General features: G+C 49.7%; 2 protein-coding genes across 3 annotated transcripts in view; one reads left to right on the forward strand and one right to left on the reverse strand.

Moving 5' to 3' along the window:
* dnajc3a (DnaJ (Hsp40) homolog, subfamily C, member 3a) overlaps positions 1-14,274 on the reverse strand; it is a 168,732-nt gene that overhangs the window by 34,233 nt on the left and 120,225 nt on the right. The window lies entirely within an intron of this gene.
* Positions 1-14,274, forward strand: part of LOC142897522 (ATP-binding cassette sub-family C member 4-like) — a 38,466-nt gene that overhangs the window by 9,757 nt on the left and 14,435 nt on the right. For both annotated transcript variants that reach the window (XM_076039921.1, XM_076039922.1), the window contains exon 20: positions 6,232-6,311. In XM_076039921.1, the coding sequence (XP_075896036.1) occupies positions 6,232-6,311 (80 nt within the window). The remainder of the gene's footprint in view (positions 1-6,231; positions 6,312-14,274) is intronic.

Below are 14,274 nucleotides of genomic sequence, written 5' to 3' on the forward strand. Positions count from 1 at the left end.
AGAAAAATACTCCCGAGAGGTAAAACCTTTTGAAAAAAATAACATCCCCAGCGACGTGACTCAATATTTGTCCATCATGTATTTATAAATGTGTAAAGAGTGCATTATCATTTTCCTTTTTTTTTTTTACTGTGCCCCTGAACAAAAAGCAAACAGCCGTATTGTATAAATGCTGTTTGCGCTCGATCGTTGACTGCATCGTGTTCGGGCTCATGGACTGTGTCAACACACACACACACACACACACACACGGACACACACTCACACACACACGGACACACGTGTGTTTGTCTTGCGCGCTGTATCAGAAATCTTATTCCAGTAGCTGCGGCTGCTGCTGCTGCGGCTGCTGCGGCGGCTGCGGCTGCTGCTGCTGCTGCTGCTGCTGCTGGGACTTTGCTCGGTGCTGCAGGAGCAAGCGGGCAGGTTTTGAAAGAAAACAGCAAACTTTCCTTGCGTCTTGCTCTTTTTCTTCTTCTTCTTCTTCTTCTTCTTCTTCTTCTTCTTCTTCTTCTTCTTCTTTCGCCGACAAATGTTTCTTTTAAAGAAAATCCAAACGTCAGGAGAGGTTGGCAGCCACTTTAAAGAGTCGTCCTTTTCATTCTACCAACATCATTTTGCGGCACGGAACCCCCCCCCCCTCCCCCCGATCGGTGTCAGCCGCCGTGTCGTTTGCGTTTGCGAGTCAACCGTCAAGTGGCTTTAATAATATTATTACTTCATTTAGCGGCAGTGTTTCACCTGTCAGGAGATAATTACACAGTCTAATCTCCTCGCAGTGACATGCGTGTTCGACACGATCGGCTCAGGTGGGAATTCTCAACAAGAGGCAGCCTTGTATCTGTGTAATGAGTCATAATAAGCCGCTCGCACAAAACCTATATGTGATTTGAGGGTGTTGAGGAGCTTTTCTTTTCTTTTCTGTCTTAGAGGTGCGTGTTGGGACAGAGCTTTTCTCTCTTTCTCTTACGGCCCGGCTTGTGTTCTGAGCAAACAGCACGGCTCTTAATCTCGGCCCCCCCCTTTTTTTTGTTTAGTTTTCACTGCTGCCTTTGAGTTGTGTGTGTGTGTGTGTGTGTGTGTGTGTGTGTGTGTGTGTGTGTGTGTGTGTGTGTGTGTGTGTGCACGTGTGCGCCGGACTACCTGCGCAGGGCGGCTTATCTGGGCGGGCCTCGCCCGGTGATTCACGCATGGGAGGAGGACAAACACTTTAAATAATGTAATAATCTGTCTAATAGCGCAGCAAAAGGAGCGGCTTAACACGCCAGCCGCTATCAGATCGCCGCCGAGCTGCTATCAGTCACCATTGTGTGACCAGTCCAGTCATTATACAGCCTGGCCTCCGGCCTGGCAAACAGCACCGGCCCGGATTTATAGACAACTACCCCGCAGCTCCTTTTGTCCTCTTCTACACTAGATTAAACATGAATGCAGCATCTTCTCTCTTGTTTCCCCGCCGAGTTCATTACAGTATTTTCAGATTTCATTATTTTTATTTTGCGGCTCCTGCTTCTCCTCCTCCTCCTCCTCCTCCTCTTTGCTCCTCTTCCTCCCTGACTGTTTTGTCACTTCCATGGCGGCTGCCTCGCAAACTCCCCGCCGCCGTGCGCTGAGCGCAGGCAATTTGTAAAAGCCCGCGCGGGGTGGAGGATTTGACAAGTGTTTACACGTGCAAGTGAAAGGCTTGCACAGGCAGTTTGAAAGCCGCCCCGCAGACTCAAAGGTTACCATTTCAGGCGTCGGCGCACAAAGGTCTTTTTTTTTTTTTTTTTTTTTTTTGCCTAACGTCGGCCTGCGAGCGTCGCTGCGTCGGCGACAATGGAGCTCGGCGGAGGTGATTTGTGACTGATGGAGAGACACTGCGGCTCTCGCTGTTATCTCGACTCAGTGATTCACTCCCTTCTTTTGTGACGACGCGCCGGTTTGACATAAAAAAAAAAAAAAAAAAACGCCGTCCGATCTTTCTCAAGAAATGCAGAATTTTAGTGATAAAATTCCAACTTTTTATTTATTTTCTTTTGAATTCATCGGTTGTATTCCGAAGCGGTCGTAGCGCAACTCCCTCTCCTCCCCCTGGGTTTTTTTTTCCCCCCCCGCCGTTCAATCCAAATGCGATCCAGTTGAGGCGGCACAGACAGCAGTGGATGTGTTGAGCTGATGTTGATCCCTGTAATTTAGTGTCATTGAGTGGGCTAATCCCCTCAGAGACTGCAGGCCGGGGCTTCAGCTCATCAGCACAGTCAAGGAGTGGAGTTGCAGTCAACTCTGGTACACACACACACACACACACGCACACATGTCCATCGTCCCTCTGCCCCCCCCCCCCCCCCCATCCAGCATTAGCACGGTGGGCTGAGGTGTCACTCAACTCGCTGTTGATGCAGGGAAACATCAGATCCTCTCAGATTCTAATTGTGTGTGTGTGTGTATATATGTGTGTGTGTGTGTGTGCAGGTTTTTTTTATTTTTTGATTATTATTATTTTTTTTCAAACGTCTGAATTTCAGACCCAGGATGCAAGAGCGCTAAGAGTTGAGGTGCAGGGGAAGTGCTTGCAGAGAGAAGGATGATGATGATATCGAGGTGTGTAAATTGAATGTGGAGATGGAGCCGCCGCGCCGGGTGTGTGTGTGTGTGTGTGTGTGTGTGTGTGTGTGTGTGTGTGTGTGAGAGAGTGTGTGTGTGTGCAGCGTGGCTGATAGGGCTCCCCCCCCCTCGCTCGCCACTTCCACTATTTAATTGCATGAAAGGGAAGGAGAGGAGATTGCAGGAGCCTGCTGGTGCGAGCGGAGAGAATGGATTTAGAATGTATTAGTATTGGCAGCAAGGCGCCGGCGGTGGGGAGGCTGGGCCCCGGGCCCCCGCAGGCCCCTTCATGGAAGTGCAGGTGAGCCGCCGCCACCGCCGCCGCCACCTCCAGCCCCGCCACTCCTTCATTATCGCGCTCGCCGCGCTGAAAAGAGGCCCCGGCGACGACTACGGCGCGGCTCCCGACTCGCGCTGCTTATCTTGATGTTTACAGGGAACAGCGATTGGCCACACGCTCCGGCCCGGACGCCACTGTTCCACTTCTGTGGAGCCCGTGTGCTCGCCTTCATAATATCACCACCTGAGGGAGGGTGGCTGGAGGGAGGGGGTGGACCTCAGCCGGGGTAGGGATTGATATTTTCCCAAAAATATCAACAAAAAAAAATAAGTGGCGCAAATCACCCCTGGAGTCTGAAACCATGGGAAATTGTTTCACGCCGACGCAGCCGAGATCAAGAGAGCAAAAAACAAAAACGCACAAACGTCCCCAAACAGCCGCACAATGGCCCTGGTGGTTGACACCCACCCGGAGTGTGCGGAGCCTTTGTCTCCGGGGCCCGTCGTACCTTAGCGGAGGCATCAGCGTGCAGCCGCCGTCTTTGTGCAGCGGCGCCGCTGTAACGTATCCAAACCTTCATCCTCCTCCGAACTCTGCTCTGCTCGTCAAACAGCTGATGGCTGACTGATGTTCAAACGCCCTCCAACCACGGTGGTGGTGGTGTTAGTGTTGGTGGTGGTGGTGGTGTTGTTGTTGGGGGGGGGGGGGGGTGGTAGGATGATGTAACGCGCGGAAACCGACCTCCGCTCTCGTCGCCATTGTTTTTTTTCCCACCGGGGACGACACGCATGGATTTGGGTCATCTGTGGCTTAGACAGTGGAAATTACGTAAAATATTATTGGAAAATCTTCCGCCAGCGCCGTTTTGACATGTCGCCCCCCCCCCCCCCTCCTCCTCCACTCGTGCCCCCCCTCCCCCACGCCGCCCGCCTGCTCGGCGCGGTGCAGTGCGGCGCGGGGAGGCTTTCACCCTCTCGCTCGAACCCTCCCCTCGGGATGTCTGTATGCTAAAGGGGGCACTCACACTGTGAATAAGATTAGTCTGCCTCCGAGTGTACAACATGCTTACGCCACTTGACTTTGAATCGGCGCTGATTTGGAGCATTGCTGGGCTTGTTGTGGGGAATAATGCTCCGGCTGGGTTTATGCAATGGCTGTTACGGGGGAGCCCGGCCTCGTCTGCATGCATGTTTTTTTTTTTTTTTAAGGCGGTAGAGGCATTTTTTTTTTTCCTTCTTCTTCCTTCTTTTTTTTTGGATAAAGCTGTAAGCTGCTTATGGCCGTGGAGGGAGGTGATTACAGGGCCCACCTCCCTACTGGAGCTGACTGGAGGCCCGCGAGGCAACTTGGAGGTCAGCGGTGCCAGGGTCTCCGTCGGCCCTCCGGGGGCGCCGTAACTGCCGCTTCCTGCCCACTGTGCCACCCCCCCCCCCCCTCCCCGGCCCCGTACCAAGAGCCCACCCTGGTCCGTGACGTATCCTGCAAGCATGAGCGTCCTCCGCGGCGGTTAGTTCTCTTTTTTTCTGTCGGGGAGGTTGTAGCATAAATATTTGAGTTGTGCTCTATTAGTCAGATGCTATTTGCTCAGCGATATGTCTTCAGAGTAGACAGTGGCGGCCCTGATAAAGCACTGGGGGAAACCAGACGGTAGACGTGGGCGGCTCTGAAGGGCCGTGTTGTAGCAGTTTTCACTTTGGAACACCTCATGCAATTTATTACCCCCCAAAAAAAGAAAAACCTCTGTTGATACAAAGAGGCGGAATTTGAGAAGAAGTTTTGTTTTTTTAACTTATTTATTTAATAATTTACTATTTATCTACTTTTTTCTATCTATCTATCTGTCTATCTATCATTATGTTCCTTTTCAAACCTTTATTTTTCAAGACAACTACACAGATCTGCACACTCAGCCCTCTGTTCACAGCCTCCTTCTCAAACTGATGCTTTTTTCCCCCTGGCTTCCACTCACACGAGGTCAACACCTGGTTGGCAATGTTGACATTCGTGCGTGGGAGGTATCGCCCTTTGTGACTTCGCCCGACGCGTCTATTTCTAGAGCAGCCTGTTTTCACGCGCCTTTTTCCGAAAAGTGCAGCGAGCAAAAAGAGCGAAAAGAAGGACTTTTCTCGTTTCGGTGACAAGCTAGAGACACATTATTGGCAAGAGTGGATTTTTTTTGCAATATTATACTAAGGATATACAGGAGACACGATCTACACATCTGATTTTTTTTAAACTGGAGTGCTGTTCTCGCGGCGGTAGCGCCGCTGCACCGCCGCGTACATCGTCTGAGGGCTCCCTTCAGGGACAGAGATAGGAGGAGGCTTTCAGGTAGTGTAGTGCTGGGATTTGCTATCACTGACCCTGCAGTAAACATTGTGCGCGAGCAGCTGGAGTCTAATCTTATGTGCCGCGGTGTCAGGATAGCGTGGGAGGGGACGAGGAGGAGGAGGAGGAGGAAGGGGGGTTGGCAGAAAAGTCCCTAAAAGAGTCGCCACAAAAGGCTGCTGCAGCACCTGCAGAGCAGCGGCCCAAAAAAAATAATGAACACCTGAGCAGAACGGAGGGGACGGGGGAGGGGAACTCAATTAGCGCGGCTGACACCGGCAGCCGGAGCACAAAGGCAGGTACACAGCGTCTGTCGTCCCTTTGTTTCCGCTCGGAAAGCTTTTCCCACGTACAGTTCAGTCGCCCAGGAGTGGACGCTTGTTGTTTGAAACGTCAGACAAAGTCGAGTCAGACAAAGTCGAAACAGGGTCACTGTTCGATTCAGACGCGGTGGCCGTAGAGGTAGAATCTCTATTGAAGGTGACTTTTAAAAGGACGGACGAAAACTCTCATTTGTATTTGAATAGAAAGCAGTTCAACTTGTGGCAGTTACAATGTAGCAATGTATTTGTCCGTGCAGTAGCCCAGCAGATCTGGGATCTGCTCTGGGTTACTTTATTTACTGACATCACGGCCGGATTGAGGAAGACCTGAGTTGAAGTGGGGCATCGTCATTATTTGCAATATACTTTCTTACCATTAGATGGTGCTAAATCTTCCCCATTGCCCCTTTAAAAAAAAACAAAAAAACGGTGCGTGTGTGTGTGTGTGTTGATTTAGCTGACAGGACCTGAAAATGAGAGTGAGACTGCAAAATTTGCTGCAATGAACATGGTTGTTTTTGCATGAGAGGGAAAATAAGTCTTTTATTTTTGGTGTAAACCTGCCGATCCACAGTAGCTCTCTCCATTGTTTTCTGCCTACCGGAGTGATGACGCTGCAATTTGAACCGACGCGCCGCCAAAATGACTCTATCTGCCTCTGTACACTAATCTCACCTAATCCATCTCCCCTCTGTGCTGATTTTTTTTTCGCAGGCAGGATCCTCAACAGGTTCTCAAAGGACATCGGTTACCTGGACTCTCTGCTGCCGTGGACCTTTGTGGACTTTATCCAGGTGAGTCCCAGGCCCCTGGTTCGCCGGTGCCGCGGCACGGGGGAAGGCCATTTCATGCCTGGCTAAACCTGCTTTGTGGTCCGGGTCCCCTAATCTGGAAACAATTACTGTAGGATTACCCCGCTAGCGCAGCAACCGCCCCCCCGCCCCCCCAACCCCAGCGCTCGCACAGATTTAATAAAAGTGCACACACAGGGCCTGAGGGCGTGGCTGCACCCCCCCGCCACCACCCCCTCAGTGTGACACAACAGAGGCAGCATCTTCGGAGAATTGTGTTTTTTTTTTTTGGGAGACGGAGTGAACGATTGTCAGAAAGGGAAGGTGGCAAAGGAGGAATAAAGGCCGGCGTGGAGGGGAGGAGGAGGCGCACAAAGTGTTTACCAGAGGTGAGGACGGGAGCTGGAGGTGTTGGGGGGGGGGGGGGGGGTGAGGAGGGGGCGGGGCAGCTGGATTTCCCATCCCCTTACATGCCCGGTAGCCGGCGGGCCACCCTGGTGCGCCGCCAGCTCCGGTTACCGAATGCCACCCTGCCACCTTGACAGCCTTCAGACCCTCCGCGGGAAGAAAGAAAGAAAGAAAGCAAGAAAGAAAGAGAGCGAGAAAGAAAGGGGGGAAGAAAAGCCTCGCGGAGAGAGACAGAAGAGCCCTCGTGCACCTAAAAGAGAGGGGAATGTTGGCGGCACAATCGGAGGTAGAGGAGCAGGCGTGGCTCTTTGGTCGGGGCCGAAGAATAGAACAAAGGCGCGCTGAAAACGAATCCCCCCCCGTCCACAATGCCTGAGTGATGTTTGCGGCAGATACCCATCTCACGCCAGACAAAGGCCATCTTAAACGCTGAGAGCACAAAAAGGGGGCGGCGCGCACAAAAGGCCCCTTCTTCTGTTTTTGTCTTCCGTAGTTTTTTCCTCATTTTCGATAATAAGGGGGCGAATAAAGGCCGGAGGGAAATAATAACTTTTTTTGTGCGGAGGACTCCCATTGAGCGAGCCGCTGGAAACCCCCCGGCGGAGCCGCGCTGCGTGACTTCATTAGCCGTCACCTGGTTGAGGCCGAGAACCCAAAGACACGAGCTCCTGTAGCTGCACCGTTAGCACGTAGCTTTCCTGCTAGCACGTTGTGCTAGATGCACTGGGTGCAGTCAAAAGTTTGGCTGCACCTTCTCTGTTTATCATCTTTCTTTCATTTTAACGACTATTTACATAGATACTTAATTAAGGGATCAAAACAATGAATGACTGAAACATACATGGTATTATGTACTAAACAAAAAAGTGACATAACTCAAAAACAGTTCATATTTTTAATTCTTCAAAATAGCCACCTTTCACAAAAAACATTTTGTTATTCAACATTATTTTCTTGGCGACATATTTAGATGTAGAAAGGAGTACAGACCTTGCATGTGAAGGTGCATCCAAACTCCTGACTGGCAGTGTGTGTCCTGCAGGTCCTGCAGGTCCTGCAGGTCGGGCCACTGAGGTGGCATCAGCCCACCTTGGATAACACACTTCTTCTTGCCCGCTCTTGTTTGCGAGTGCCGTTTTTTTCCCCTCTTTCTTCTGTGAAAGGGAGATTTTCACAGCTTTTTTCCTCTCTTTTTTTCTTAACGCAGTATATTAGCCGCGGAGAAAAGCCGCTGATCTCCGCCATTGTCGCTGGTTTTTCCGCGGAGGGACACTTCCCCCGCCGTCATTGTTTCAATGGCTGTCAGGCGGGAATAAAGTGAAACTTCATAAACAAAGCCCTTAACTGGTTTATCTCCCCTCTATGGGAGAGGCCGCTTCTGTGTGTGGGGATTTGCTCCAGAGGCCCCCCCTCCCACCCCACCCCACCAACTCCCCTCCCACCCCCATTATGGTGGAGTGAGCACTTCACGCCCCCCCCCCCCCTGCACTGCCGGACCCCCAGACCCACCACCTAACAAGGGGATTCCCTCTAGTTGCTGCTGCTGCTGCTGGTGGTGATGATGGTGGTGGTGGTGGGTCAGGGAGGTTGGGTGGGGGACCTGGTTAGACCCCAGGAGCTCTGTTTTTTTCCACCACAGGTCTCATTTAGCAGTCATTTTGTATATTTGGGAATGGGCTCTTTTCTCTGCCTCCTCTACGGCGGCAGGACAATGACAGAAATGTCAATTAAAAACACCTCGGGCTGAGGGGTCTGTCAGCTTTTGTGTAGACTTGACCTTTAAATCCCCGGTTTTGCCTCTGTTTTCGGAGGGGTGGGGGGGCAGGGGAGGAACAATGCAGAGTGAGCTCGGTGGTCGATCTCTCGGACCCCGGGAATTTTGTCCGAAAGGCTCTTGGACCGAGTCGTACGTCTAACTGTGGGGTCCGCGTCTGGCAGGTTTCCCCCATTTCCTACAAAATTTGGGGTCCCATCATCACCACGTCAAGAGTGCAGACTTGGACTCGCACCGTCTCAGCAGCGACTGCGGTAAAAGTCTTGCAAAAGGGGAAAGTCGTGTCCTGCATGCTTGCCTGCTTGCTTGCTCTCTCTCTCTCTCTCTCTCTCTCTCTCTCTCTCTCTCTCTCTCTCTCTCTCTCTCTCTCTCTCTCTCTCTCTCTCTGCGCTGGCCCGAGCGGCGGCGGTGGTGGCTATTGTCTGGAAAACACTGGCGGGCGGATCGCGGTGCGAGTCTGTATATTGTGGCACATTGTGTGTCAGGCCCCCTTTCACAGGCTTTTGTGGGATATGAGAAGTGCTGACGTAACCGCCAGCGTCGCTGGATGGGATTTCAAGCGGCTTTCTGTGTCTCTCGCTCTCACTCCCGCTCTGGTGACTGAAGGAGTGAAGAATGCAGCGACTGGCTCCAGGCGCCTGCACAGGTCACCCTGAGAAACAAGGTGCACGGCCCAGTGCGGGGAAATATCCCATTCATTCATTTTTCTTAGCTTCTTGTTTCAAGATGGGGCTCTTGAAACAGTGACTCCTAGCTGCCTTTTCATGACCCCTAGAATTGCGCGAAACCTCAATATCGCAATAAAATGGAAACTCTTCAAGTTGGAAAAAAACTTCCCAAATATGGCTAAACGGTTTTGACGCTGTCATGAGGTGGTTTTTCAGATGCATTGATATAGAAGTATATCGCAAAAGTGTCACAGGAACCCTTTTTTTTTTTTGCATTTACGCGTCACTGGACGTGACGTACGGGGTCATGTGACCGGTTGACTTCAAGTGAAAATGGCGAGTTATGTTTGGATGGAGGAGGAGACGCAATATATTGATAACAAGCAATCAAAGAGAAAAATTCTTCTTTCTTGACAGCAAACAAATGTAAACAAACAAATGCAAACGTAATGCTTGTCAAATATCATCACGCGAGATTTGACAAGCAGTACGGCTCATGCGCTGCTCACCATTCAATGGAAACACCTGCAAATTGCAACTGTACTTTGTTGAAATTTTAGAAACATTGCTTTTGTTTTGCAAAAAACTGTGACGGAAACGCAGCTACAGAGAGATTAGTCACTTCGTCGTTAGTCACTTCGTTGGTCAAGAAGAAAAAGTGGGTTTAAAAACAAGGGTTTGTTTCTTTGGTTGCGCTTAACTGGCCGCTCTGCGATACCGCACGTGGTCAAGTGATGGCGAGCAGCGGTCGGCAACAGCTTCCCCTGCGTGGGGACGTGCGGTCTGCCAAAAGATGCTGCACCCGCTCTGCACCTCAGCCGCTCTGACTCACACACACACACACACACACACACACACACACTCACACACACACACACACACACCCGGTGACTTACATAACACGCATGAGGCCGGTTCCAAAGGAGTGAGATTTAACTCATTTATGATTCATGAGCAAAACAAATACTTACGACATCATCCAGAGTGGAAAGTGATGTCAAACTTTCCTGCTTCCTGTTTACTGGCTGCGCCAATCTCCTCTTCCTCCCTTCCTCCGATACAGCTCTCAACGCTTTCGGAATTGGTGTCGATAAACAGCAAATAGTTGCGAACGGGCATTGTTTGAAGCTAATGCTAAAATAGTATATTTATTATACTAATCCATAATATGTATATATACAAACTTGTTCAATACATTTGGGATTTCCATTGAAATAAATATTTGTTCCGGTGTGCAAACAGGGAAGAACTACGACACCTAGTGGTGATTTATTTTCCTGTATTGGTCCTTTAAGCCTCACATGTTCTTAACACGCTGCTTTGTTGTACTGTGTCATAATAACAAGGTCACACCATGGTGCTCTCACAGAGTTGAACAATACTAACCTGGGAGAGCTTTCTGTGCCCTTTGTGACATCATAAAGAGCAATTTGTCAACGCAGTAGAAAGGAACAATAGACAGTTTTCTGAGCTTTGCCTAGTTTACTAATGGGCTAGGGACACGTCATTAGGAACATTGTTAAAGTGAATTTTGCGTCATGTGGGACCTTTAAATCCCCCCCCATGTTATTATGACCGGGTCCATTTTATTGGAGCTGTCCGTTCTTTATTTGTGAGTGGCTGGGTTTTTTTGGGTTTTTTGCTTTTGTGTTGTTCTCAAGAGGTGTGCCAGAGGGGGAAAAAAGAAAAGCAGAGAAAGAAGCAGCAGCCATTTGAATGAATTTGCCGGACACCAGTGATTTATAGTGGAGAGGGGAAAAAAGGGGGTAAAGGGAGAGAGGCCACATTTCAAAGCCTTTCTCTTATTTCCAAAATGGGGTTGGAAATCAGCAGCTTGACTGAGCCCAAATAAGTGACTTCTTTTACCTTTTCACGGCGCACAAAGGCCTAATCCCAGGACTACTTGAGCCACCAATGTAGACGGCCACTGAGACCACCGCAGTATGTGTCAGACCCTCCTCGGCACACACAAAACACATTGACTGCAGCTTTATGAAGTGAAAATGGCCCAGAAAGGGAAAATGTGAAGGAGGTGTCCACAGTCATTTCTCCCGAAGAAAAGGCTGCAGCATCTGGGCATTTAATGGCAAAATAAAGCCCAAAGACGGAGCAGAATGGACCGGGTCACCCCCATTGTTCCCGAGCCCGAGTGGAACAGCCTTGTTTTGTTTTGGTACCACTGACCTTTGCAACTCATTGCTCCTGCTCCGTGGCAGAGGACCGTGGGGCGAGGGGAAAAACAATTCCCGCGATGACAGAGGGCTTCTTTTGAGGAATTTTTTCCCTCCTTCTTTCCTTTTTTCCCCCCCTTCTTTCTCCTCAACACTTCCTGTTTTGTTTTCTTCCCAACAGCAAATACCGCGCACTGTCAGTAAATAAAGGGAGGATGAAAACGCGGAGTTGTTAAAAGCCTGCGCGTCCGCGGGGATGTTTAATTAAAGGCGAGTGTTTACGGGTGCGCTCGCTATCGTCGCCGAACACAAATATGGCAATTAACTTCAATTTTCTACATTTATTTGGACATCAAAGCGCCGATAGAATCGCTGGAAGAAAAAATACAAAAAAAACCCAAAGCAATTAGGGCGCGGGGAGATCTCAACGGCCTTTGGACCCAGAAGGGCTGAATCGCATGCGTGCGGCGCAGCTTTCTTTTCTCGCTAAAGAGCAATTAGCGCTAATTCTTTATTTAAACTGTTTGTACACAAAGCCTTTCATCCTTTTATCCACTTTTATGTGCGGGCGGATGTGGCTTTGGGAGTTTTTTTTTTCCTCCGCCACTTCCTGTGTGGCTCCGTGAGAGACGTGTTAGGGGGGCCAGAGGTTCCAGAGGGGAGGCGCACGCTCGGCTAATCTGGAGTCATCTCTGTGTTGTGTGGGTGGTGGCCGCGGTGTTCCCGATGCGGTGGCGATAAGCCTCGCAGACCACGCAAAATGGATCACATCAAACGTCTGGGGGCCTTGGCGACACCGGGCCCCCCCCCCCCCTCGGGGAGCAGGAGGAGCAGCGGGAGGAGCAGGAGGAAGAGGAAGAGGAGGAGGAGGAGGAGGAGGAGGAGGAGGACAAGCTCCTATCTCGCGGTTCCGTTTCTCCTCCGTTTCCTCGAATGACCCTTTGACTGTCAGATAAGCCCGTCCCCCCGGTCAGCGTCAAGCCTCCTCTGGTTTAGGTGAAATACACCACCGGTCAGAAGTTTGGACGCACCTGCTCATGCAATTTTCTTTTTTTTAATCTTTACAACTTTCTACACTGCAGATTGATACTGGAGACATCAAACATATGAGCAAGATATATGTAATTATGCTGCATAGAAAAACATGTTCAATAACTCTAAATATGCTTTCTATGAAAGGTGGCTATTTTGAAGAATTTAAAAATAAAATGTGTTTGAGTTGACATTTTTATTGTTTCCTACATAATTCCATGTGTGTTCATACGTACTTTTGATGCCTTCAGTGAGAAACTGCAATGTCAATAGTTGTGACAATGAAAGAAAAGACATTCATTTCACAGGGTGTGACCAAACTTTGGACTGGTAGTGTGGTAATGTAGGTCCAATTAGAATTTAAATGACCCAGTCGGCAAACACCAACGAGGGGTGTTTTTTTTTGGGTGGGGTGGGGTGGAGGGGAGGAGGGGGCCCTCGCTGAGACTTTTTCGCTCAGTCAATATTTGATCCCCCCTCATAAACGAGCAGCGACGGCAGCTCGTGTCGCGCCACCTCGCCTCTGCAGTCTGGTGGCGCTCCATCAGGGCTAAGATTGAAACTTATGTACTGTGAAATTTTTTTCCCCGAGATCAGTTGTGCTCAGTAGCCTCCACCGGCTCGTTTTGATTCTGTGTGTGTGTGTGTTGGAGGGGCTGGGGGGGAGGCTCCACGAACGGCGAGAGGTTCCAGCGGTGGAGCCCTCTTATCGGTGTGCGTAAATGAAATGGAGTCTCTCCCTTTTTTTTTTTTTTCTTCTTCTTCTTCTTCTTCATCATAAAACTTACACTTGCAAGTGATCGCGCCTAAATAGTGCGCTTAAGTGGCAGATAACATCCGTAATTAAGGTGCCAAATTAAATTTCTCGTCTCTGTGGTCTAGTCGGAGACCAGCGAAGGTAGCGGCCCGATCCTAATCTGCAGCGTCTTTTGGGTTCATGTCTTAGGACGTGTCTAATTTCAGGGTGTGAGGTTTCAATTTTATCATCCATCAGTCCAGCAACACGGCGCACCTTTGCGGTTAACAAGAAACGGTCCCGCGGATGTTCGCCGGTGAAAAGGCTTTTCATAGTTTTGCAAAAAATCGCAAACAAGTGTACTTTGGCAAAATTGTCTCTGTTTCACTAAGGCGGTTATGAGTGTACAATTTTTTCTTTTCTGTAGATTTTTGTCTATAATTTCATTTTTTTTTAATGTTCTGATGATGAAAGATCTTAGATTTAAAAGAAATGAGCTACATCATGTCTTATGTCTTAGACCAGGGGTCACCAACGTGGTGCCCTCAGCCAACAGGTCGCCCCCAAGGACCGCATCAGTAGGCCGCAGGCCTGTTTCGAAAAACTTGTTGAGCTGCGTCTAAAATTAAATTTCACCCAACCTTGTTAAGTCATTGTTGATAATTAGTGAGATCTCATTAACTTGATAAGTGTCGTTTCATCGATGAGTATCATTAACAATGATATATAACTCAAAGGGTTTGTAATGTCAGGAGAGTGAAGCAAACTGGTAGCCCTTCATATGACTCAGGACCGATGAAGCAGCTCTCAGTGCCTAAAAGGTCGGTGACTCCTGTCTGAGACGATGAACTGGCAACTTGTCCAGGGTGCTTTTCCCCTAAAAGAGCAGGAACAAGTTTCAGCACTTTAGCATTCACTTAAAAAAAAAAGATCTCCACCTCATGGCAGAAAATAAAAGCAACTTCCTAAAAATAAGAATCCCATGACTTTGTTTTGCAGCGTGTAAACACGCCGAGCATGTGACGGGACTCATCGCCGCTTCCAATCCCACCGGGGGCGGCTCCTGTTATCCCGGCCCTCCGCGCGTCTCAGCGCCATTAACGCGGCCGATGACTCACTGTTGTTGTCGAGGGCCGGGCGGCTTGAGCGCGATGTATCACACGCCCGCAGTGCGGTT

This window comes from Nelusetta ayraudi, unplaced genomic scaffold, assembly GCF_046127955.1.
Source record: "Nelusetta ayraudi isolate G7.1 ecotype Tasmania unplaced genomic scaffold, CSIRO-AGI_Nayr_v1 ptg000060l, whole genome shotgun sequence".
In the NCBI taxonomy this organism is placed as follows: Eukaryota; Metazoa; Chordata; class Actinopteri; order Tetraodontiformes; family Monacanthidae; genus Nelusetta; species Nelusetta ayraudi.